This window comes from Ciconia boyciana, chromosome 3 (assembly GCF_034638445.1).
Source record: "Ciconia boyciana chromosome 3, ASM3463844v1, whole genome shotgun sequence".
In the NCBI taxonomy this organism is placed as follows: domain Eukaryota; kingdom Metazoa; phylum Chordata; class Aves; order Ciconiiformes; family Ciconiidae; genus Ciconia; species Ciconia boyciana.
In genome coordinates, this window is record NC_132936.1 from 6,212,838 (window position 1) to 6,239,836 (window position 26,999).

The window sequence follows — 26,999 nt, forward strand, 5'->3', positions numbered from 1 at the left end:
GAACTGGGGTTACCATTCACAAAATCACAGCCAAACCTGCAGCTAGTTTTACTATGGACAGGTCACCTGCGAGGTTCAGAGTAGCAACATAAGGACACAAACACCCAAAACTGCATCTCTACCCAAACTGCAAAATAAGGAAAAATGCAAAGATTTTAAATGAGCATGCACCTTCTTCCCACACCAATTCAGCCATATCCCACAGGAATCCTAACTCTCCCCTCTAAATGATTTTTAAGAGACAGAGGAAAGCAAAATTGCAATCCACTTGCGAGGTTTTCTTTCTCGTGAATTGTCATACAACAGGCAATAGAAGGGAAATTGAATTCCCGAGCACCACCAGCTCTGGTTATTCCAGAGCCTAACCTGTACAATGAAAAGGGGTGTTAGGTAGATGGCCGTTACATGTGTTATTCTCAAGAGACTGTCACCTGTTATGAAGACAACTTCTATGATCCGGATAGCTCTCCTTCACCTGCACAGTTCCATTACATCTATGAACGAGAACAGTTTATTCCATCTATAACTGTTCTTACTCTGCGGAGCAGCGTCTCACCGGTGTTTTACTGCTACCTTAGGAGGGCAAAATACTAACTGTTATAAAGTGAGACAGAGGTGCTATTCCAGTTTTCATTTCGTATTGATTTTGCCAATACAGTTGGCTGGTTTGCTACTATTTATTGCTATTATTGAAGTTTTTATAGTAAGTCATCTAATCACAATGTATCGATAACATAGTCTTGTATTATGAGAGAGTAATGTGAAGGTTGTTCTTAATTTCTGTCCTGTATTTTAAGAGTATTCCACTTTCCTTTCCACATTGCTATTATTACTGTTTTAGAGATAGTCCCTTTGCTTCAAATTAAAACCACAGGAGACATCAATAAGTTCTATATACAATCCTGTACAATGCCCTTTCTTTTTAATATGACAACATTAGTGGGTGTGTTTTAGTCAAAAGTGTAGAATTGTTTGTTCTCCTTTAGTAATGTTTCAAAGTGGCTTGGAGCTTTGCTTACTCCTCCACGGTACAAATACAGAATAGACCTCACAGAACAGCAAGCGATCTCATGAAGTCTTAGCTCTAATTTTATAAAACGTTTTAAAAGAAATGAGTATAAACAATATTTGCTTTTTGTATCATAACTGAAACCATACTGCTAAACACTCATATCCTGTTTAGCCCATAATGACATCAGAAATATATGTTTATCATCTGCTCTGGACAACTTAGCATGATTTTGGCCCAAGGCAAAGTGGAACTGAAATCATATACAGTTGTCCAAACCAAGATAACCACACATTTCTGAGGTAATTGATACCTAAAAGGAACACTGCCTTTAGATCACAGTTCATGATTTAAGTATACTAATTCCTTAAAGAACGCTGTTAGAATTTTTAAAGTGTCTATTGGATTTCCTCCAAAACTTAGCATGGATTAAACAATCTGCTGCACAAAGAAAATGTGATACACGAGATTAGCCCATCCGCTAACAACTCTGCCTTTAGGAATGGATCACATTTCCTACTATCTTTGATTCCTTTCCACTCACCTCAAAGTGACAACAAAATCCCAAACAAAACAAAGCCAAAAATAGGTGAAACATTTTGAATAGCACAACTCAAGCAATCTTTCATGTTTTGTCATTAGTTTTAAAAACTAATAAGAAAGAAAATACACAGTACTGACTTCACACCTGTACACAGTTCATGGATCTTTTGTAAAATAAGTAGATCTCGATTTTTCTTTTTTTTAACATGGAAACAGACCAAGAGTTCACAAAATGTAATAAAGTAGAGCATTAGAGAGAAGAATTACTTTACATATAGACAGAGAGAGATATATGTACACACACTACAGTTCATGAATTATAGTCTAGTGAGAAAAAACAAAACATGTAGTCAGATGAAAGATAAATATTTGATTACAGGAACACATTCCCTGACAGACAAACATCAAGTTAGATTTGTCCTTGTCTAGGACAGGGAACTTCATACTTCTAGCAGCTTGTGTAGTTTTTAGACAAAAAAAATATTATACTGGAATGACAGAAGAGAATGTAAAGTCAAGCACATAACCCATTCACTCAGAAGAGTGCTGTTATGTATTTTTGTGCGTACAAGCTCAAAGGCTTTGCCTGCCTTTATGCAAAACATAACATTTTGCATAAGTAAATAAGTAAGAAAGCAAAGAAAAGAAAAGAAACCATCAGTTTCCAAAACATAAACAGTGGTTGGGAACAACTGTTCTACAACACTGATTCTCAGCTGGGGAGAAATGGGATTTGTTACAAGCCAAATTCTTAGAGAGAAGGGATTCTTGATTAGATTTTGAGTAATTGTAATGGGGAGAAGGAAGGGGAAACAGGACTGGGAAAGTCCCAGTTCTGAAAAGGGGCTCCATTAAGGAGAAAAAATGAGACTTACAACTAGGGCAGGATAAAAAAACTGGGTTATTTCTTAGAATTTTCCATAAAATCCTGAAAGTGAAATGCGGCCCTAATACTCAAATATTAAATACACAAATATTACTGAATGCATCAGCCACCTCAGCATAGAAAAGAAAATCAAACCAAAGTAACCAGCTCCTACCACTGAAAGGGTATAAAAAACACTCCAAAAATAGCAAGTTTCCAACAGCCACATATACTGTACTACTGACTAAAAAGGATGGAAATTGGCCCAAACACTAGTGTGGAATTGTGAGCGTGCTCCCGGCACCGTTTTGCCCTTGACATCCAGTTGCCCACACAAGACACGAGAAGGAACTGGGCACAAAGAGAGGCCATGGACTGTTCTCCATATTCACTATGGACAGGACTACTGAAAAGACAGGGTAGCCCTCTCCACCCACAGAAAATTTACCCATAGGGACCCAAGCTGGGCCATGTCACCTGCCTTCAGGGCCAGAGAACCGGCCCTGGCCTAGTTTATTAATTAGTACAGATACAGTCACAGAACCACAGAATTGTATAGGTTGGAAAAGACCTTTAAGATCATCGAGTCCAACCGTAAACCTAACACTACCAAGACCACCACTACACCATGTCCCTAAGCACCTCATCCAAACGTCTTTTAAATACCTGCAGGGATGGCGACTCAACCACTTCCCTGGGCAGCCTGTTCCAATGCTTGAGAACCCTTTCAGTGAAGTAAAATTTCCTAATATCCAGTCTAAACCTCCTCTGGCACAACTTGAGGCCATTTCCTCTCGTCCTATCACTTGTTACCTGGGAGAAGAGACCGACAGCCACCTTGCTACACCCTCCTTTCAGGTTGTTGTAGAGAGCGATAAGGTCTCCCCTGAGCCTCCACTTCTCCAGGCTAAACAACCCCAGTTCCCTCAGCCGCTCCTCATCAGCCTTGTGCTCCAGACCCTTCACCAGCTTCGTTGCCCTTCTCTGGACATGCTCCAGCCCCTCCATGTCTCTCTTGTACTGAGGGGCCCAAAACTGAACACAGTATTCGAGGTGCGGCCTCACCAGTGCCAAGTACAGGGGGACAATCACTTCCCTACTCCTGCTGGCCACACTATTTTTGATACAAGCCAGGATGCTATTGGCTTTCTTGGCCACCTGGGCACACTGCTGGCTCATATTCAGGCGGCTGTCAACCAACTCCCCCAGGTCCTTTTCTGCGTGGCAGCTTTCCAGCCACTCTTCCCCAAGCCTGTAGCGTTGCATGGGGTTGCTGTGGCCCAAGTGCAGGACCTGGCACTTGGCCTTGTTGAACCTCATACAATTGGCCCCAGTCTTTGGATCTTATAAATACTTCAGAGCAAACGACATTCAAGGAGATGCTCTACTGATAGAGAGGACATAGGGCTGATAAGAACTATAAGGTGTACTTGCTATGATGTAATACCTTGTGCCAGTATAGCTAAAACTCAGTGAAACCTAGTAAAACTGGTATCAGCACCAACTGGTATCAAAACCATCGTTCCACGGACTTCCATGCTAACACAGCTATACTGCTTCTTGATTTCACCTAGCTTTTTGAGAGTGATATGATACTCCATTCTGTAATGTAGACATAATTTTTCTTAGGTACATAGATCAGAAAATAGGACTTGAAAGCAGGAGGGAGAGAAGAGCATATACTGGAGCATGTTTGCACAGAATATTTTAATTTTATCTGTAAGCTGTGTTATATGAAAGGAGTTCTCAAATGCTATTGAAACAATTTTCTAATGAGAGAAAAAGAAAATAAAAAAGAAGGGTTTTTTAGAAAAAGTTTTTCTAAAAGAAAAATATGATTGTGAAAAATGTGTGTGAACTGTTTATAAATATAATCTACTTTCTACAGGAAGGAAATACAAATACATGGCAGACAGAAAGATCCATAACTACCCTTTCATAATCTTCCTTCTCAGCATGCTTGCTTAGATATCAGGAAACATTTGAGGGAATAGGAAAAATATGGAAATAGGATTCCTTCAGACCATCTGGGCAAAAGGAAAAAAACATGTAACGATATAATAATGCAGCATGAAAAAGGCATCAGACCAGCATGATGTATGAAATATTTCACAGTTTTCTCTGCTGGAGCTGAGTATCAGTAAAAGAAAAGAATTACCTCCATTCGTTCTTGCTTGACGTCATCAATCTCATCATCTTCAAACATGGCTAAGAGCTCTCCAGTCTGGTCAATGGAGTTGAGAAAGTCTTGAGCAAGCTTCTGCCGTTTGTTGGTGTTATTACTGTTGAATTTGTCTTCCCAAAGGTAAGCAAAGAACAACAAACTTAAGTTATTTGGCTTCTCCAAACATCAACCAATGTCCCCAGGAGGGACATGTTTTAGAATCAGATGCACTGTGCAGAAAAGGCCTGTTCTCAATGTCCTCCTCATACAAGGTGTGCTACCGGACCAAAGTGATGTCACTGCCGTGCTGCAGTAGCACTGTAGTAAAAATCACCTTTAGTGTTTTCTAGTATAACCTAGTGTTTTTTCATCATCTAGAGGAACCTAGTCTACTGCTCATATATCCTTATTACTCACTGAAGGATCCACAGTAGACAGAGCTGTAGAAGAAACCACCCTTCTTTGGTTGTACAAAAACCTCACTTGTCCAACCGAATATATAGAGGAAATGCTCTTTCCTGAAAGCACGCAGAACATCCTCATTACCTACAGCCTAAAGCAAACCATAACACAAAGATGCAGCTCCACAGGTGATGGACCATTGCTCTACAGTAAAACCTAGAGAACCCTGGCAAGGTGCTCTCTGTTGTTCTAAAGAGAACAGCAGCCATAAAGGCATTAGCTTCACAAAATGAAATTAATGGCTTCAATTACCAAAGCCTGCCAGAAAACGCAATCTTTAATTCCCAGATGAACTGTGTTTAGGAAGCATTGCATGAGCATCTAAATGGCTTACAAAAATTGTTTATTTGTTTTAAATAGTGACACAGACTTAAGTATGAAAAAAAACAAAGCTGTCAGGTAGGAAGCTATACTGCCAGATTGTTTGCACGAAGCAATATACTTTCACGTGTGGTGAAAATAAAATGCCACAGGCAAATTAATTCTCAAAGGAGTTGACTAAAACTTATTCACAGATTGACTAAGTCAAAGCAAGAAGTACAATGTTTACTTAACATCAATGTGGATGCTCAGAGGAACCAAACACAAGGAATTCATTGTAAGGGAAAAAAAAAAATAAAAGGCTCTGAGAAAGGAAATAAGTTAAATACAAAAAGTTGTGTACAGACATTGCTAGATGTTATAAAGTATGGCAAGCTTTAGATTTGCTATGATAAGTTTTAACTTAACTTTTTACAAAGGAAATGCTAATTCTTCTATTAATATAAATCAACAAAACTTTATACCAGCAAATTATATGGCATAAATTAATTTATTTTTAATTCAAAGAGCTTTTCCTTTAAATGCATTGGTTATAAAATCTGTGACTTGCTTGGAATGGGGAAACAAAAGTGTTTCCCATTCTTTAAATTACAGATTCAAAACATAAAATGTTAAAACCACACTGAAAACAAGCCCAGGTCATGTATTAGTATTCAATGACTTCAGATTATGGGGTTTTTTTGTAAAACATGTCAAAACCCTTTGATAATAATAATTTAACAAATGTCCATTCAATTGCACGTGGTAGCTGCCACATTTAAATTATACATGCTGAAATCAATTAGGTCTTTAATCAGGACCAGTTTCTTACTTCAACAGAGTTCTGACATTAAGTAGTCTTACTTATCATGTGGGTGGTAGACGCAAATATTTACTTTTGAAGTATTTCAAATGGAAAAGCAGAGATTTTAAACCAAATTACTCTGAAGACAATACTTTTGTGTCTTTAACTATTAAGCAAGACATTAATACTTTGCATTGAGCTGTTCAGTGCATCTATAAAATAGCAAGCATCCCCCAAATGAATTAATTTTTTTTCTACCTTCAAGGAGGTCATCTTCTTCTATTCCTTTGACAATTTTAGATTTGTAGTCTCGAAAAAACATGTATTTAAGTAGCCTTCTAAGCTTCTTCTAAGAGAAAAAAAAATACATTTATATTGATTTCTATTATATAGAGTTATTTTTTATTTAGACTAACTTTGTAACACACAAACATACAAATGTGTAACACACTACTCAGTAAATATAACTTTTTAAATGTTCATAATTTTTGATTCTGCAGAAAATCTGTACATAGAAAGTACATCAGGTTCAGTAGCAATTCCACATTAAATTTTATTTATTTGAGCTCCTTGGTACTTTGCTTGCCAACTGTGAGACAGAAATGGGTTTGACTTTCAGAAAGCAGAAATTCAGAAATCAGGCTTCTTTAGGGCACTCCAAAATCTTTGCTGAGTTTGGAAATTCAAACCTACAAATGCACATTTTCATGAACTTTGACACCCATATTGACCATTGTTTTCAGTATAGGCTTATGGATAATATCCGATAAAGAAATTGCAATTGGTTTTCACGTTTTAATGTTTTTTAATTTTGATATGGTTTTGGTCATTAGGTTTCACCTATCAAACGAGGAAAGAAAAACAAAGGGGAAAGAAAAGGGGGCAGGAAAGGGGGGAACTAAGGAAGAAAAGGAGATAAGGAAGAATAAATAATGTTGATAAAATAGTTGATAATAATTTTTTCATAACTTTGAAATTTGAAGAAAGAAAATGAATTTAATCTTTGTATGGAAAATTGGGTTTTTTTTTAAATTATTGACCTGCTCTACTTATTATCTAGACAAAGCAAGACTATCCCTACATTTGGAGATTTTAGTGAGATAAAGTACAGGAAAAATATTATAAAGGAAAAATCAAGACAGGATTTACTGACAGCCTAGATGACAAAAATGTAATGGTCGCACTGTCAAAGGTCACATCTACACCCTGCATAACTAGAAGGAAATTAGAATGATTGTTTTTTAATAAAAGGGATATAAAGGATAAGGATCAATATTTATACCGTAATTAAGAAATTGTTTTGAGCTCTAAGGTACAGTACCCACCCTAAAGCTAGTGAAAAAATGTATTCATATTTGAAGTTACTGGCAAAAACGAGACTTAATTAAAATGTTATGCAATTATTGTGCTGTGCACAATACAATACAATTGCAGAGAAGCCATACTTTTAAATAAAGCTATTCATGATGATGGACCCCTTTCACATAGGTTAAGCAAACACTTTAAAACACGATAAGCCGCTTACTACGTTAAGTAAGAAAATTTGGTTTTATTACTGTACCTTATCTTTGCGCATTAAGAACAGGAGATCCTCAGCAGAGATGACTCGAGCTCCTCTCAGCTGAGAAATTTCAGCTGCTTGCTGCAACTAAAATAAATTAATAAATTAGGATGGAGGTTTCTGTGTTAAAAAATTTATTCACTAGGGTTTGTCTTAAATAACATTTTGCATGGTAGTGCATAGCAAAATACAAGCTATGCACTAAAACACAAGCTGGGACTCTCAAAGGTGTCACTCACTCAGCTCTTGTTAGCCAAGAAGTGGATAACAATTTTACCAAAAGACTGAAAGACTTTTGACAAATCTCAAGCAAAAGCTTTTTTGTTTATATTTAAAATGATTGCTTTTAAAAAGCGCTACATCCCTTTTTTTCTTTCCTTGCACTACATTAGCCCAGAAAATGAACATATAATTCTCTCAGGCAATGTAAAAATGCCAAATTCTTGCCATAGCACTTTATCTGCAACTATGGAAGGGGGGCTGATCCTTCTCAAAATTTTTTTAGAATAACAAATATTAATTTTAAACAGCTTACCTAAGTATTTTTTGAAAGAAACTCTACCCCTGCTTGACTTATCATTAGTACAAATCAGACTCGCATGAAGACTTTTTTAGGCGTACTCTTATTTTATTTGAGAGAAAGAAAATGAATTGATAGGAAACACCGACTCTCTTAATAAAGTAATTGGAAAAACCGTATTGAGCAGACCAGGCCATTCAGATATGAAAGAGATAAAGATGGGTTTCGGCAATGAATGCCACAAAAATTGATAAGAGCTGGCCAAAGGAGTGTGAGGCAAAGAACTGTCCTCACCTCCACTGCGACAGTGCCTCTAAAGGCCCCAAACTCCTCAAATTGTGCTGTGAAGAGCAAAAATCTCTTTGTAAGGGACTAAGCACGTCAGCCTTGGATGCACCTTCAGTAGGTGCAGAAAACTGGGCTAGTTTATACACAAATAGATCATATCAAAACCAGTACAAGATTAGAAACCAAACTTGCGCAAGCTGATGCTTATCCAAGTACTGGGCTAAGGAGGGCCAACCCAAACGCGCAAGAGAAGCCTACGGGATTTGCTCCTTGCACCTCGCTAGCCTTTGGTTCTGGCGTGAGATTGTAGAGCAGGTGGGATAGAAAGGATGCTTCACAGCATGGAATACACCTTACCCTCTAAATTCAAAAACATTGCCCGAAAGGCAAGATTTAATCATAATTTCCTTGCTCTTATCCTCGTTAACCATCTGATGGATGGACTGACAGTGAGCACAGTACAGAAGTTATCAAAAGAAGAGACACCTTAAAAAATTCTTGATATTAAAACTCATACACACCTGTAACACGATCGATACACAGAGATTTAATTTATTTTCAAATATCTATATTCTTCTTTCAGAAATGCATTAATGCACCTGAAAATAATTTAAAGAAATCCTACCCTTCATACTCACACTAGCAATGGTTTCACTCAGTATCACTGGCTGAATAAGTATATTCTTAATCTGAGCTCCCATGCTGCTATGACTTGAAATAGGCCTATTCAGAAGTTAAAAAGATCAACAAAACCAGTAGCTGTTTCTAATATCCAAAGGAGGAGAGGGGGGGAAAAAGATTTTCATTTTGGCAAGTGTTCAGTGGGCAAAAGATTCAGTCCATAAATCATAATACTGGACTGCATTAATTTTTTTCCACACTAATCACATGCATACAAAACGTTAACTGTATCTCGTATGCACAACACAAAACATACTGCGTGAAGAGTTTCAGATTTTCCCCTTGAAACCCTCTCTTGGCCCTTGCAGTCACAGAGACCAGAGAGATTTCAGGAATTCAGAAGTCACAGTAATATAATCTTACTTGAAAAATGTAAGAATGTGAAAAACGATAGTTCTATTTTTTGGCATAAGCAAAACTGTTTCTTATTCTGATTAGTTTGAGGGCACGCAAGCTACTTATATTTCTAACATAAAATATAAAAAGCTGGATAAAAATAAATTTACCAAGAACAAGCCAATATTCATCTCTGGTGTAAATCTATTGCAGTTAATGGATTTATGCCAAGGCTGACTTTGGCCCCACTAAGCTTAAAAGTGTTACAAAACCTGACCTTAGCACGGTGATAACACAACACAGCTTTTCCAAATACCATATACAACAATGGCAGAAATATCCGACGTGAAAGTATGCTCTAGTTCCCTAACACACATAGGACCGTAACCATAATCTTTAAGGCCCCTTCCAAACCATTCTCTGACTCTGTAAGACATTAACTTTCTTACCATAAAATTCAGATGTGTTACTTTCTGTGTGTAGCTGAAATACCTTACTTTTCCAAGTGATAAACATGTGACAACATCATTTAAAGCAAAGATTGTGTGCAAGCTGCGTACAGGAACCTCCCAATGAAGAAAGGGAGAGTAAGGAGAGGAGGCCAAAGTCACGTCCCATTTGCATCTAAGTAAATCCTGAATAACACTGTTTACTTTAACGGAGTTATTCTGGGCTAAACACAAGATCAAAATCTGGAATAATATTCTCGGTTTCTACCAAAACAATGAAAACTTTATTCTCGTATTGCCTCGACTTTTGCATCTATTTTATTTTAAGGAATGAACACACAGCATTTAATTTCTTTGGCTTAAAGAAAGCAAAATACAAAAATAATTGCTTCCTGTACAGTTATAAAATATGGATTATTTATCCAAACAGACCATAATGAGTTCTGCATTGGTACACATATTTACCTGGGAAACCAGGATATGCTCAGGTAAATATGTATCCAAGCAATTAAAAAAAAATTATGTACCACACAGCCGAGGTTGGGGGGAAGATGTATTTATAGTTTTAACACACACATAATTGACTCATTCAAACCACAACATGAGTGCTTTGCTATAATTAGTATTATAACAAACTGTCTTATTTGACTGTCCCAGAGTTGCCATTAATATGCAATAAGCCCCGATTCCTTAATTTCCGGAGCTGAAGGCCTTGTTGAGTCATTACCGTGGCCGCGTTACATGATGGAGGGGCATTTCAGGAAGCCATACCAAAGAAACGATCCATCTCCGAGCACCCGAGCATTTATCATTCCAGAAAAGCAATTTTAGCTATGCAACCTTGAAGTCAGGAGGTCTTTTACCTCTCGCTGCAGTTGAAGCACGGGGGGTTTTTACTTTGCGAGCAGCAGGTCTACTGCCCGTGACTGCAGATGATAGGTGCGATAGAAATCCTGCAATAACTTTTCATATACGAAAGTGGCAACTACATGGCAACTCAACTATATGGCAACAGGGAAGATATGGCAAGAATTTCGCACCATCTCCCTTCTCCGAGCCTCAGTGACATTCAGGGCCAGTCACAGAATTTGGGGCAGCAGCAGCAGTTCCAACATACTCACGGTCTTTTCCTAATTTTTTTAATGATTAAAATTATTTAGTCCACATTACAAAATATTTTGTTTGGGATTATCTTGAAGAAAAGCAAACGATTCAAATTACTTAGCTTTTTAAAGAAAAACAGGCTAAATTTCCAAATACCAGCAAACAATATTTGAGACCTCGGAGTCTGAATATATTTTTTATTACAGCCAAATTATGAACCCCTAAAAGTGAAGTTTAAATAACGGAAGTGTTGAAATGACTTTAACTATAGAGCGCAAATAGCTCTGTTAATAATTAGGAGTTTATGAAAAATAAGTGTATTTTACAATTTTTCACATTACAAAGAAGGTAGTATATACAGTAACTGTATTTTCAAGTCTAAGAAGAAATGGCTGGGGAATAATATTTTAAAATGTAATCACTGGTTTAATGACTTTATGAAGTTAACTTTCTTGGCAGGATGAACTAAAGTATGTTAACAGTCACCTTACGGCTATTTTCTTTTTGCAACTTCTGCAAATTATAGATTTGTTGAAAGGAGTATTCATTCTCCTATGACAGAAGCACAGTCACTTCAATGGTAATGTCTGCTTTTTTTTTTTCATAATTATTTTTTCTTCCACTACCTCCAAAGTCAACAATCACTGATACTTCTGCTACAAAACCGTCTTGACGGACAAACAGACAAAAAGCTGGAAAACAAACATACTATGTTGTGACATAATCCTTCCAGTTAAACTGCAGGACGGAGTCAAAACGGTAATGCTTGCATGCCTTGAAACTGCTGGGAGCCAAGAATAATGCTTCAGGAGCTATGATTTTGTTTTCATTATAGAGGAAAGTTAAATCATAGTTCACCTGGCCGAATGTTTTTCTGAGGCAGGAAGGTTGCTTTGTTATTAAATATGCATTAAAATGTCCTATTTTTTCATCTTTTCTAGATCAAAATTATGCAACCATAAAAATACCAAAGAATATTCTGTATTTAGATACAGTGCCGTAAATGTATTCTAAACAGAGCATCCCAATACTTTTTTGAAGGCAATTAAATAGAAAAGGTAAATACAGGTTTTCACTTAAATCTTTCCATATAATATCTCACATGCTACTAATGCTGACACCTGAGCTTCTAATTCTAACACACAAAGGAAAAATACAGAATTTGTTTCCACAAGTCAGTATAGGGCCATGCTTTATGCAGTTAGCACATCCTGGGAAGATAATTACATTATGGAGTCCATTAGAGCACGCTAATAGGTAATGATTTAGGACCACCACCCAAGGGTTAAACAGCATGACTAAATCGTCACGAGCTGTCTAAAACATAAAACTTTCATCTGTAGATTAAAAGACAATCCGTTTTCTTCTTATTAGGTATCCATTTTCAAATCTAAGTATTTTCTACTGAAGTCCATTTAATGTAACACCAGGTGATTATGTGTGACCTTGAGAAGATAAAGCTCTGCATCACATTTTGAGGCTTTAGAGAATCATAGAATCATAAAATCATTTCGGTTGGGAAAGACCTTTAAGATCATCGAGTCCAACCATAAACCTAGCACTGCCAAGTCCACTGCTAAACCACGTCCCTAAGCACCTCATCTACACGTCTTTTAAATACCTCCAGGGATGGGGACTCAACCACTTCCCTGGGCAGCCTGTGCCAATGCTTGACAACCCTTTCGGTGAAGAAATCGTTCCTAATATCCAGTCTAAACCTCCCCTGGCGCAACTTGAGGCCATTTTCTCTCGTCCTATCACTTGTTACTTGGGAGAAGAGACCGACACCCACCTCGCTACAACTTCCTTTCAGGTAGTTGTAGAGAGTGGTAAGAGGAGCACTTTCTTGCTTGACATACAGTGAATTTCAGTCGATACAGATCATGAGAATAAGAAAACATCAGTTCATACCCACAGTCCCTGGCATATACTGAGAACTTGTTTCCAAGTACATAATTTGTTACATTTGTTTCTTCAAAAAAACCTTACTCTTTAGTCTCTGAAGCAAGTTCAACTGCTTTATCTTGCCTTCTAGCAGGTGGCAACAGCTTTTGGTTTCCACAGTTCAGCCAGCCTGAAGAGCTGGATCTGGATACAGAGAATCTACAGCCAGTTACTAGCAGCTGGAGAAGAATTATCCCAAAAGCATCTCCAGCAATAAGCAGGTTACATGAGGACTCCTTCCCTCTGAAAGCACAAAGAGTATGTCTACAGGTCCAATACTCAACGATGGTTTTGACATCAAAGGTGACAAGTAGTTGATATACATTCAAGGCCAGGTTGCATGGGGCTTTGAGCAACCTGATCTAGTGGAAGGTATCCCTGCCCATGGCAACGGAGTTGAAACTAGATGATCTTTAAGGTCGCTTCCAACCCAAACCATTCTGTGATTCTGTGATTCTATGAAGTCAGACTGTTCTAACAAACACAGGAGAAAACAGCCCCTTCCTCAGCTGCCTTCAGACTAAAATTGTGTGAAAACCAGTCCTACGAACTACAATAAACAGCCCTACGTCTCAGCCTGCACATTTTTAACCATACCACTGCTATCAAAGACCCCTACAGATTAGTATGATGATGAAAAGATATCTTGTTATTATTCCCATTTGTTAAAATTTAACATTTAATATAATTTTGGACATCATCATCTCTCTTCATTCTGCTAACAACCCATATACTTCTTTTGATTATAGAAAAGGTTGCAGGGTTTTGTTGGTTTTGATTTTTGTTTTTTAGCAACACAGTCAGTATAATCCAAATAGAAGAAATGCAACAAAAGAAGGTGCATACTTATAGGGAGAGAAAATAGCAAGAGCAGAACATCCTGCAGCTTGCTTGAGCTGATATTCTTCATGTTACGAACAAGTTCCTTCTAAAGATACCGAAGAAAGAAAAAAAAATCGAAATCATGTACACAGCCTTTAGAAAACTACATGGACTCAGCCTGTGTGATAGAATGGGCTAACAGGAAAACGTGCTGTGCTCCTAGAGCTTACCTGTGGTGTACCCATGGTTTCACCCTCCTGGAAAACCCTGCAGCTGGAAGGGGAAGGCTTTCTACTGACCAATGTCATAAAATTGAACATTACGAAACAATTCTAAGTTAAAGCACATACCATTTATTTTCAAGGAAAGTATAAATACAACATCAGAAGAGGCTAGACTGTATTTGGCCACCCAGGACGACTTCAGACTGTACCCTACAATGCATCTCAGAGCAGCAGATTCCCAAACCACAGTCATACATGGGGTTATTCTGCCACAGATGGGGACACTTACCAGATTTATGTCCATCTGATCCTCAAGTTTATCAAGTTCCCACTGGATTGAAACTCTACCATTTGTCAGCCACCCCCCAGTTTAGTATTACCAACAAAGTTGTTGAGCATATCCTGCGTCACCCATCCAGGTTGCTGATGAAGACCTATGGGCCTTGTTACTCCACTCTTTACCAATGTCTAAGAGACATAAGTGTTGCTCCATAGGAGAAGGGAGGGGAAAAAATAGGTGAAAAGCCTTTTCTCATGTGTGGAATAATCCAATTTTCACAACGGATTCTGCACGTTTGTTCAGCTCCTTGGATATGGTGTAGCAACTCCTGCAGTTCAGTAGGCAGTAGAGCAGCAGTCCCACCATGAACCGGGATTAGAGAAAGCTGAATCCTTGTGCTCCCTATTTTCTATTTTTAGCAGGCATAAACCATAGCTGAGCCTCACATTTGCTGACACTCTGAACCATTCTTGTTTAAAATATAAACGGGTACAAATATTAGAAAAATGGTAACTTATTTTCAAAGCCTCGGCACTGCTACTGAAAGTGAAGATTTGCAGCTATTAGACACTGTATGATATTTTTTAAATTATATTGGGTAGATTAAATAAGGAAAACAAATTTCCAAGTAAATGGTGAAATTAAGACTGCTATTTTACAAAAGATGAGCTTTAAATCAGTCCTTTTTTTAAAATCTCTTCTTTATGAATAATTTAAGATAAACTTCTTAAATTAGAGCTTGTTGTTGCATTTTCTATCACACAGGGAAAAGAATTTAATGCATTTATGAACAATAACTACACTTCAACTTAAGCTTTAGGCATGACTTTTTCCTATTTTTCCTTCTTTCAATTCTAATTCCCAAATCAACATTTTGGGCCAATATTTTGTACCTGTAATTCTTCCACTCTCCATGAAACAAAAGAAACCCTATTGCACACCTGACATTTACAGCAGGCAAGACTGACCAAACAAAATTAAATTATACCAACAACATTAAAACTATAAAGTCTCTAAGTGCAGGAAAGTATTCAGCCTCACTGAATACAGTTTTAATATGGCCAAATTATTCGGTGACTACATAGACTTTGTTAATTCAAGATTTCGTGTAGTGCTGGAAATGGCCACTGCTGATGCTCTCTCCCACTGCTGGTGATGATAACAGCAGGCAAGAAAACAAACTTGGAAACTTCTACTCTAGTTATCATTATTACAGGGGAGAAAAAGTAAGCTCAAAAAATATCATCCAAGGGGAAACGAGGGAGTAGCGTTCTCTAGAACAAGCAAGACACCGTGAAAAAAGCTTTGTGAAGTGTGAACTTTGTAGATATGAAAGATTCATTAGCCAATATGAAACTGAAAAATCCTCACAGCCAAAAGTACTCCAACCTCTGCAGACACATCTCTGTATTTCTGAAGAAGATCAGCATAGAGGCCTTCTATTGACTGTCGATGTTCTAGGATTGTCTGGATATTCTAGAGGCTGAGGTAAATGGTGCCATCCCACTGTAAATCCCTGGCAGCAAACTTTCCCTGTATTTAAACTAAATAAATGCTGGTGTTTTGGAGGAAATTATAATAAAACTAACTACATTTTGATTCAAACTTTCACAACGAGCCATTTCATTTTTACAGCAGTATCACTATAGCTATTCCAAGTTGAGAATCTCAACTATAACTATTACTTCCATCTAAGTTACATCTCTGAATGCCTTTTTGGTACTAAACATTACTTTGAAAAAATAAGAACGTGCAATCTTTTCAGCAATAAATGCATTCACCTTTCCTTTAGTAAAACAAACAAACAAACAAACAATTAGAAATTGCCCTTCTTAAGAACTGAAGATAATGTTATTTCCAAATCTTTAGTCTATTAACTCCGATTTATTTCTTCTCCATCAATTATTTCTATTTCTTTTCTTTCTCCAATAGTACTATGGCATGCAAACCAGCAGAGGTTTACATTATACCACAGCTTCCTGTCCTTTGGTTTCAAGTCCCAGAAGAAACCACCATTCAGGATTATTGTTACACACTTTCCAATGCTGCAAGCAGAAAAAAACCCTGTTCTTTGTTGATTGAGAGACCATCTAATATAAACAGGTTTCTTTCTCCCATTGCTGTAGAGAGTAACATTTGTTTAAATCATGCATCCTTACAGTGCTCACACAGGAAAATAATAATTGCCTTGTATTAGTTTCACCAGGACACTAAATAAATACTCTTCCTTTCCATATGACAGCAAATTGGAATCAGGCTTCACCGTTTGTCACAGGGAAAATAAGACATATTTACCTATTCCAAGCACAGAGATGAAGTGCTTTTCAAGCAAGCCTCAGGCTAACGAAGGAACTGCAAAGCAAGTATTACTATGAAGAGCAGGCAACCATCAGTGCACTGAATATAGAGAAGACAGGACCTTGATCCTCTGGCTGAACTGATCCAAAAGTCTGAAAAAAATTTTCTTCAAACACCTCAAAATGAAGGACAAAAACGTACTTTAAAAAAATTAAATCCCACAAAGGACATAAGCAAGACATTGCTTTTAAAATTTAGACTAGGAGACAGAAGGAGAAAAAAAGGAATCAGGTTCAATCAACAATACAAAATGGCAACGTTTTCCACTCAAAAGCTCTACAATTATTCACAGCCCTGAAGAGATACACTATTATGTTCGTACTTTGAAATACTACGCTAGTGGTGGAAGACTTTGTAAGTTAAAAGATTTTACCTGAAATGATTCACATCATTGGTTTTTCTTCTTATTTTTTATTCTCATCTGCTCAAACGCACATGTCGACCAAGTGGGAGCTTCTCAGTTTGCATGGTGACTATAACTAAATGCTACAGGATCGCTCAGATTAAGCAGTGAGACACATAATACATGTAAATAACTACTAGTTTAAATGGCTGTGGATGGCAGACAGGCCATACGGGTGTCTGGGCTTAAGGTAAATTATAGTTCCTGCAGAATTTTGACAGACAGGTAAGCATCATCTTGCAAGATGTACCCAAATTATCAATAGAAAAAGAAAACAATAATAGAAAAAAAAGAAGTGAAAAACATTTAGTTTTAATGCTTTTTCAACCCCACTATATGCGTGGAGTGTAGATTATGACACTAGAGGAAGTCTCAGTCTGTTCTGTAATCTTTCATCAAGAAATCTCTCTCCAGTTCATTTCAAAATGGCTTCAAAATCCTAAATCTATAGTACTTTTCTCCCAAGAATCTTCTAATCCAAGATAAAGATTAAAATGGAGGGAAATTTATGAAAACAATAGTTGCAGTCCAAGGTAGACCCATTTTCATGTAAAAATAAGAGGAAAGGAAGTCCAAATTTTTATACGCATGTGTTGGTTCGCTTTATTTTCTTTTTTATTTATATGAACTACAACTCTCAGAGCTTCAAAAAATACAAGGTAAATTGTTCAGATGATAGCATGAAGATGATGGATTGTCTCTTGGGAAGATGGAAGAAAGAAAAAAGGAGGGAGCTCTCACTCAGAGAAAGAAAAGAAAGCAACACAAAGGAGCATAAATGTAAAATCTGAACAACAGATATTTGTGTCTGAAAAATGGCACTGATTTCCTAACTCTTATTTAATGTTCATTCTTTAATTAACATTCATTTCCCAAGGACATAAGTTTGAAAAGGGTGTTTCACATTACTTTAGCACGAAGAGAAAGAATCACTTTTAAGCCATGAAAAGGCTGGGGAAAAAAAATAAACATGCCTCCTGAACATAATTTCCTCTTTATTGCTACTGCAAAGTTATGAAATTACATCTATTATTTAATTACATTGGATCAAGCAACAGGAAGAGAAGAGAGTGTTTGAGTCACAACATCCCTGTAAGGATAAATTATTACACTTCCTCTTGCTAAAAGACAGTTTTAATGGACTGAAACTGTGCAAATGGTTAAAATCAAACCACTGGGAGGTAGGAAGATCTTCTTGCTAACATAAAACCCCCATAAAACGTACTCTGAAATTCTTAACAGAGATATCGGTAACAATAGGGGAAAAAAGTAGCAACGTGTCTGCCAGAACATCAATAGTTTGAAAATTATTACATTTATTCAGATTCTCTGCAGAATCTGAACATAGTTTAAAAACTATCTAATAGCTTCTGTGCCTGCTTTGCTTTATGCTTTGCATTGGAGATGTTTAGATAATCTATTATGAAAACTTCAAAATTTATCTGCTATGACTACCAAACTTTTATTAGCCATAAGGGATTTCCCTTAGCTGTGCTTCAGTAATGTTTACTAGATCCTTCAAATTGAATGCAACTGTTGGAAAAGTTAAAGCATTTTATTTCTTAAGTATGTTCTTGGCATAAAAAAATGGGAGGGCTTTAAACTATAATGAAAAGATAGGCTGAATTCTAAACTGTTGGAACAGATAACTTGGCAACTGGTATAGAGTCCACAACTGGGATATGAATGTGCAAATGCTGTGATCTTTTATATAATTTAAATTCACACTGACTTGTGTGGAGATGCTCTGAAATAACCTTTCATGGAAATACTATCTTTTCTCAAAAGTAGAATACACTAAAATATGAGGGCATTTCACAGATAATTTGAACAACAATGGAAAATATCTTTGAAGTGTTCAGGAAAGCTACTCCTAAGCCTAAGGGCAGTATGGGAGAAAGCATTTCTTTGAAAAAGCTATCCTGGAGGCACCAGAGACTGATTTCCTAGGCCCATCAGAGACTAGGCCGACCTCACAAGACTGCAGGAGGGATGACATGAAGGGGCTGAGTATAAGCCATGAAGTTTTTTGAGGAAAGACGCAGAGAGGTTTTGGCAGGGATAAAGGAAACAAGATAGAGAAAGCTGCTTGTAGAGATTTTCTAGATCAAAAATTTTCATGGTGTTCTATTCGTAATTTGGTGCGCAGTCTAATTCTAAACTTCTAACACAGTCTATGAAGGCGGTCATAAAAGAAAACCTTTCAGCCATGTGTTGTCTCCCAGAACTCCATGATTCCTGCATTTAAAGAGGTCTGATCTTCAATGGAAAATGTCAGGAGGCTACTTGTCCCTAACGTATCCAGAGAGCCCAGGCTTCACCTGCTGAATGTAAGAAACCAAGAAAATATGCCATGAATCTCATCATACATGGCGTATTTCTTATTCTTCTCTTGAAACTCAAGTTATTGGCTACCATCAGAGTTCAACTGGCTATGGGGACATTTGGTTGGATTCAGTGGTTTTTAAAATATTTTACCTACCAATGCTTCACAATTAAAACTTGCACGTTCTCAAAAGGGTTATGATCCAGAAAGGCTTTGGCAGACAGTCAGTCCAGAGTCAATCCAAAAAACTATCAACTGACTGAGCAAGAAGTCTGATCAAATAGAGGAAACAAGAGATTCACGTCAAGGGACAGATGTATTTGGTCTTTTGCAAAAATCTCTGGAAACGGGCAACAGGTCCAAGCCGTGGACCTATATACATCCACTAGGAGAAGACAATTTCCCCTGCCCCGAGGAGATCTCTGCTTTGGGAATCCAACTGTACAATCTTATAATTAAATGCAGCCCCACTGAAACTGCTCACGTGTTAAGTTACTAAGGCTGAGCACAAAGCCAGGACATCCATTACTGGTACCAGAGGAGTCAGAAGAAGATAATGTCAATGATGCCAGTGGGGAGGAAGAAAACTAGGGTTTCCAGCATTTATCTTTATCCTTTGGGAGCCACAAAGGAAAGTGTCAGCGCTAAAGGTCTGAGTTCAAGAGACAGAAACATCACCAAAATCTTCAAGAAGAGAGGAGGGGCTCAGGACAAAAAAGCAAGGATGGAAAGAAAAATCTTGATTTTCTCCAGGAAAACCATGCTGTAGATCGGCACCTGAGCACAGTGATTCTGACCACGATAAAGGCTGAGCCTCAGCACAACCACCAGGATTCAGATCGTTCAGCTCCTAAAAAGTGGTAGCAGAGATTTCTTCAAGAAGAGACTCTGATATTTCTGCACGAGCACGCAGTTTAAAGAGTGTGCAAAAGGGGACATATTTCTCTAGTTATTAGAGGTATTCTCTGCAGTGTTTATGGAAATAGGGGGAAGACTATATAAGGCTAAAGTGCAATTGATTAATTTCTCACAAAAAAACACCCCAAAACCACATGGAAAACAAGTGGAAAAATACCTTCATTCATCAAAAACAATGGAACACTTCCATTTTTATCATGTATTTATAAGAAAGTGAACTCAAATATCAGTCTCAAACCGATAACTATGATTACCAAAAAAGAGTGAAAACAAGTGTGAGTAAAATCAATACAGGTATCCCAAAGATAGAAAGAAATCTCTGTTCTCAGAATGACAGAGTGGGTGATGCTTTTCTAAAAGACATGAGGAAAGAGTGATCCAAAGGGAAGTGTAGCGTGGAGGAAGAAAAGATGAAGGCTGGGGAAGATTTAAGAAGGAACGCTGATTATTGAGGAGATTTAACAGGTCAAGAAAGTAGGGGATAAGATTACCAACAGTAATAAATAAAACATTTTCCATTAATACCGATCGCTCCCTTTTTGGGTTGCTTTTAAGGTTGATTTCTTTATTGTGGAAAAGCTAGGTTACCTACGTGTCTTTTACATTTTCGTTCATATGACAGTGATATCTGTTCTACGTTCATCGTACAAATAGGTAAAACGAGGCACAGAACAACTCACTGAACATGAGCAAAGACAGGACCAGGAGAAAAAAAATCCTCTGTTTGCCTCTCTCACCAACCAATTAGCAGCACTCCTTCACTGCTAACGATTCTTCTCTAATGCAATAGGAAACATCTGCAAAATAATGTAGAAATATATAAAAAAAACCCAACCAAGTTAAAGCTCAGAAGAGGTTTAAGAGGTTTTTGTTTCTAAACTTGTATGCACTCCTAAGCAACAACTATAAATATTTCCCAGCGCCTAGAGCTGTGAAATCAGAGGTGATTTAGCAGACACAGAAACCATAAAAACTGTGCCCGATACATTTCTCTTCTAATTTAGAGTAAGTGGGCCAGCCTTATATCATATATAATCATAATTCTCAGTGACATTTAAACCAAAAACCAAGTAAACATTTAAACTAAAAACCTGCAAACCTCCGTAAAGCTTTACAAATAGTATCAGTCATTTTAATATAAAGCTAAGAGACAGTAGCATAAACAATGTCAACACAGTGACTAGTTTGCAGTTTAGAACCTGGACCTGCAATATTATAAAAGTAAATCCTTACATTCACAAAAAAACCCACTTTTCAATCAGTGGCTTTCTGAGGAGGAATAAGATCTGCAGCATGCAGGAAAGACATACCATTAGAGGTCAAGAAGTATAGGAATAAAGAACTGCCAAAAGTAAAGCTTAATTAGTTTTGCAAGTCAAATTAAGAAGCAAAGCGAAGGAGGCTTCAGACATAAAACAGTATGAAGAAAGATGATCTGTGCAGAATGAAATAGAGATGGAAAATCTAAACATGGTTCCAAACCAGGAGAATAATTTTCACTGAGCGTTGAGAAGAACTGCGATTTTGAGCCTGGGAGCAAAGGTACAACAACTCATAGAAGAGGTATATGGAAAGAAATTATTTCTAATGTACTGAATGGAAGTAAAACTCAAAGATTTTAATGCACTCCAGTCATCAGCACTGGATATCTCAGATATGAATGAACTGTAAACATAACTGAATGGCTGCTGGCATTAATATGCAAAGAAATCAGCTAAGTTTTGGGAAGCTAAAGGGATCAAATAATTATAGGTTGCTGCCTACAAATACTTGAAGAGCTATTAGAAAGATGATGGATCCAAATTCTTCTTGGTAGTGTCAGATGATATAACGAGGGGTGACAGCCAGAAATTGCAATTTGGAAGGATCGAGTAGGATGTTAGGAAAGCCTTTCTCACGGGGAGGATAGAGCAGCACTGCAGCAGGTAAACAGGAGAGGCTCTCAAAAATTCCTCCGTGAAGCTTCCAAAGCCTGAGCTGGACAAAGCCATGACTGACAAGATCTAATACCAGTGACAGTCCTCCTTTGAGTGGGTTGGACTAGATGTCTCCAGCGGTTTGACTGTTCCTTTCCCTCTGTATTTTGTATATTCTTACAGAGTTTTTGAGTAAAGGAAATTGTTCACTTCTGTTTGTACAGGTTCCAGCACAACAGTCACCCTTCCCTCCATTTGGAATAGGGTCCCCTATCTACTGCTACACCAAAATTAAAATTCTTATCAAAAATAGTGTGTCAACAAAGTGGAAGTGTAGAAAGCCAGTCCTGAGGACCCTGCAAAAGACAGAGAACACAGGTGGAGGCGAGACAAACCTTACCACGTCTTTGAGCTGCTGCTACAACCGGCAACTCAGAAAGTCGGCTGTAGCCAGCTCCCCAATATCTATCAATCACGAGGAAAAGCCTGCCACGGCACTGCTAATAAGGAATAAAAGAAATAAGGTCTGCTCCTTCACACCAGCAGTCCCACTGTGCACTGAAGAAGACGTAGGATAAGATGAAATTTGCTGACTTCTTCAGTAAGAACGAATAAATACATAAAAATAACGGGTTCATTCACAGCAAGTAGTCTAGGCTGATGAATGGCAGTTGTGTGTAAAACGAGTTGAGCAAGGTTATTGGGGTTTCTTTTGATACAAGTTGAATGAAAATCAGCTTCTATGATGGTGTAAGTATTCCCAGAGTAGATTCCTTAATTATTTGCAGCCTTGGTTCATTCAGATAAATAGGCTGTGCTAATACATGTTTGAGCTTCATTTAGAAAAAAATATTCATTACAGATGTGAGTATCTCTGCTCTGCATCCTTAGCCACATACTGCAACTAATAATAAAATGCAGAGTGGCTGAGCTCATACCTCACGGTTAACTTTATAATTTCGTCTAGTTAAGATTTGCCTTCTTAAAACCCTATAGGCTAAATCCTAAAGACCTAACACAAGTTTTTACAGAATAGCTCCAGAATCGAGGCCTTTTTAATGGATTCATGTAAACAGTGATTTATAGTCCAGAGGTACTATTGTTAATAAACTTAAGGTTGCTGGGGTTTTTAGATTCTCTTCAGATATATTTCCCTTTATACCTTACAGATGTAATAAACTGTAATATATCAGATAATGAATGAAAGAGGACATTTGTCTCGTGAGAAGGCAGCAACATAGAGAGTGGTTCTGCTTTCTACAGACACTTGCAGTGAAATTGGTGGCAAGGACGATGGAACTGAGACTCAGGTCCCCCACTCCAGGACAAATTTCAGGTTGTTAATAAATAGACAACACCACAAAACATATATACTATACTGCCCTTTTCCAATAGTCTCAGAGTACTTTACAAGGAAACTCAGTAACATTATCCCCATTTTTCTAATTTAATACCTGAGACACAGAAATAAAAATTAATTCATCTAAGGTCACTTTACATTTTACTGATTCTGGGTCATCTTTTCAGTACCTGTCCCCTTCCTGAGTATGACCCACCGGAGAATACTTCTAACTTTTATCCACTACTTGTCTTCAGAGACAAACCATATTTCAGATATCTCCCTCCAATCATCTTCAGTCTAATCAGTACGATGGCAGTCTGTGCAAATAATTCTTTAAAGCACTCTATGATGTCCATCTTTTGCTGTGATGTCCACTGTTTGTTGTCCTACTGATAAGTTTAGTGACATCTAATGTATAGTCAGTTGATGAGCCCTGAATGTTTTGTTAAATGACATTTAATGACAGAAACCAGATATAAAATGATAATTTGATATGCAAATTTCCCATAACTATCTCACAATGCATAGAAACATGCATCAGGGTGCTTCCCATTTCTTTAACCTTCAGGCAGTTGTAGAAGTTCAGGCTTGCACAGTCAACGCGAACAGAGAGAGAGACTCGCCAACAGAATTCACATGTCCTGTGTCTCCGTGAAATGCATCATCCATCATGATGCTGGTTTAAGATGTACATCAGATTGTTTAGTGAATCTGCATTTATTCACTTGAAGACCATATTTGACAAAATCAAAGCAAGGCTAAATGATTTTTTGATGGATGACATTAAGCCCAAACACAAAGTTGAGTGTTGTAGCAATAACGGGAAATTCTTTGACATACGTTATATCCAGACATAGGATGAAATAGTCCCTAGTTTGAAAATCTAGCTTAATTTCAGTGGATTTGTATCCTTAAAAGATCAATGTACTTTTGCTAAGAGCTTCTTATAATGAAAGGGGTTTTTAACTAAGTAGAAATAGTGCTGCATTTAACAACTACAGACTAAAGCAGTGGATCTGATCGTAATAGTAATATTATCTTAGATGTAAAGTGACAAATTCCTCATCTAAATATTAAAAAGCAGCTTCTACTAATAGCGTGCATTATCCAGTCAGTGCAGACAACGGCATTTCTGGCTTCAGTACAGTTATGCATACATGAATCCTAGAAATTAAATATATTCATTCTCAAAATTTCCTTTTGCTCCTACTTCCAGTGTGTAAATGCCAAGTCTTAAAGTAAGTCTATAAATATTACTTTCATTTTCAGGCTTTATAGTTATGTCAGAAGGAGTTTCCTGCAATCCAGCAATGCACTTGAACTCACACTTACCTAGTAGAAAGTGAATCCCCTTGGTCTCAGCAGAGCTAGACACTGACATGATCTCCTGTCCTGGTCTTCTATTTCATATTTATTTTCTGCACCATTATTTTATGCAGGTGTTATTTCTGATAGATAGATTGTGCTCTAGTGCAAGTTCACTTTTTGTAATAGTGGTGTAGCCAGTGGTGTGTTGGAACAGCCATTTTATAATTATACGTCATAATTTCAAGTGTGCCATTCTCTCCATCCATCTAAACCAGAATAACAATGTGCCACACAGTTTACCTCTCTGTCAAGGAAAATAATCTAAACAGTGTTCACTTCGATGGGGGAACAGGTAATCAGGGCACTCCCCCTTCTAGCTATTTTTATCTATCCTCTTTTCTTTCCTACGCGTGTTCCCACCTCCCTCAGCAGCAGCTGTTTCCATAATGAGTAAGATTAAGGGAAAACTGAGTCGCACGCTTCCGTTTCACCACTGGGACCACAATTCAAACCTGATCTAACATACTAAATTAAATCAGCACCTGATCTTTAGCTGCCATCCACTTCACAAAATACCCTGTCCATAGTTTGCTGCAAGTTGACATCAGTGGCATCCTGCGCTCAGGAACAGACGAGCACAGCACTAGTTACGCTCGAGCCTAAGCCAGGGTTGAGGTCATTGGTGAGGAAGTGTGGGAAATGGGACTGGGCTTGCATCTCACCTCTTGCTCTTCAAGTTTCTAGCACAGTTTCCACAAAATACAGATATTAATTTTCAAAAGGTCATCTGTGTTTTAGAGTATTCTTAAAATTTTCTACTATATCCTCCACACATCTCTTCCAGTAGCACAAATGCTGGCTAGTAAAACATGATCTCTAGTCAAAATCATTCCATACTCCTGCTTCTTAGAGAAAATACAAAAAAACCACAGCTATGTGTGACTGGATTCCTATGACAGCTTAATTTGAATGTCCTTCCACATTTATATATTTTTTTTAATATTCTAAAACTCTTTACCTTTCAAAAAGTACTGCTAAGTTTTTAAAAGCGAATTTCACTATAAATCCCTTTCTCACCTATTCTCGTTTTTCTGTAATTAGCTTTTCTTTTGTCATGTTCTATGCCCAATTTCAGTTAAGAAAAATGTTTCGGTTTGAGTATGTGAGAAAAATGCACTTGGTCATTTTCAAGTTAGCCAAGACAAAAATAAATCTCTTACTTCAAAAGGCTTATGGGTTTTTTATGTACTCAAATAAGATGACTTTTGAAAAAAAGTAAGTCTTCAGTGAAGAATCATCACCAAAAACTAATAAATGTTCAATTAATTTAGAAATAAGCAAACTAAGTAACGAATCCAATTTAAAAAGTGTTCTTCTAAAGTTTCACTTTTTCCTGTTTTACTGTTTTTGTTAAGAGGCTAGAAAAGAGATGCAGAGTAAATGCAAAATACTGTTGAGCTGAAAGCAGCAAGTATGATTTTGATCACGACACTAATATTCTCCTTGAACTACAAAATGGTCAAACACTACTCTCAAAATATAAAAAGGAATGACTCCTATCATATCGAACATGGAAGCAGACAATAGTTTTGGCAATATAGATACGAAAAATAACTATCTAAAATATTATGCTGAAAAAGTGGCAAGATTTAGATATGGCCCAGAATGAAGATACAGAAAAAAAATAGGTGGAAGGCCCTAGGTCACAAGGAACATTATAGCGTTAATCAGCTCTCACAGAGTAAGGGAGAAAAGATAAGGAGCTTGGTTTTGTCCTTCCTGAATTTCAGTGGATAAAAAAGCCCTTCTGGGGAAACATGCCAAAATGCAGTCCTGGGTAAACACAGATGAGTTGAGAGTGGAGAGAGAAATATTCAAAACACCAGTGTGAAGATGATATTGAATCCTTGAAAGCAGATGAGGCTAGAAAGCCCACTGATGAAAAGGAAATGGGATAAGGACAGAAATTTGTGGGAAGCCCGAAGAAAGTAAGAAAATTCTGTTGAAAGATACATTGCATTACATAGTGGAGGGAGAGGAAGATTAGAAGAATATGGTGTTTCTCCTTAGG

The 26,999-nt window shown here is 37.4% G+C and overlaps 1 protein-coding gene across 6 annotated transcripts in view; it reads right to left on the bottom strand.

The window, feature by feature from the left end:
• Nucleotides 1-26,999, bottom strand: part of SUPT3H (SPT3 homolog, SAGA and STAGA complex component) — a 286,673-nt gene that overhangs the window by 86,799 nt on the left and 172,875 nt on the right. For 4 of the 6 annotated variants that reach the window (XM_072858342.1, XM_072858339.1, XM_072858341.1 and 1 more), the window contains exons 4-6: nucleotides 7,710-7,796; nucleotides 6,407-6,497; nucleotides 4,576-4,712 (exon numbers count right to left, since the gene is read on the bottom strand). In XM_072858342.1, coding sequence (XP_072714443.1) covers nucleotides 4,576-4,712; nucleotides 6,407-6,497; nucleotides 7,710-7,796 — 315 coding nt within the window. The remainder of the gene's footprint in view (nucleotides 1-4,575; nucleotides 4,713-6,406; nucleotides 6,498-7,709; nucleotides 7,797-26,999) is intronic. The other 2 variants (XM_072858338.1, XM_072858337.1) reach the window with 1 other exon arrangement.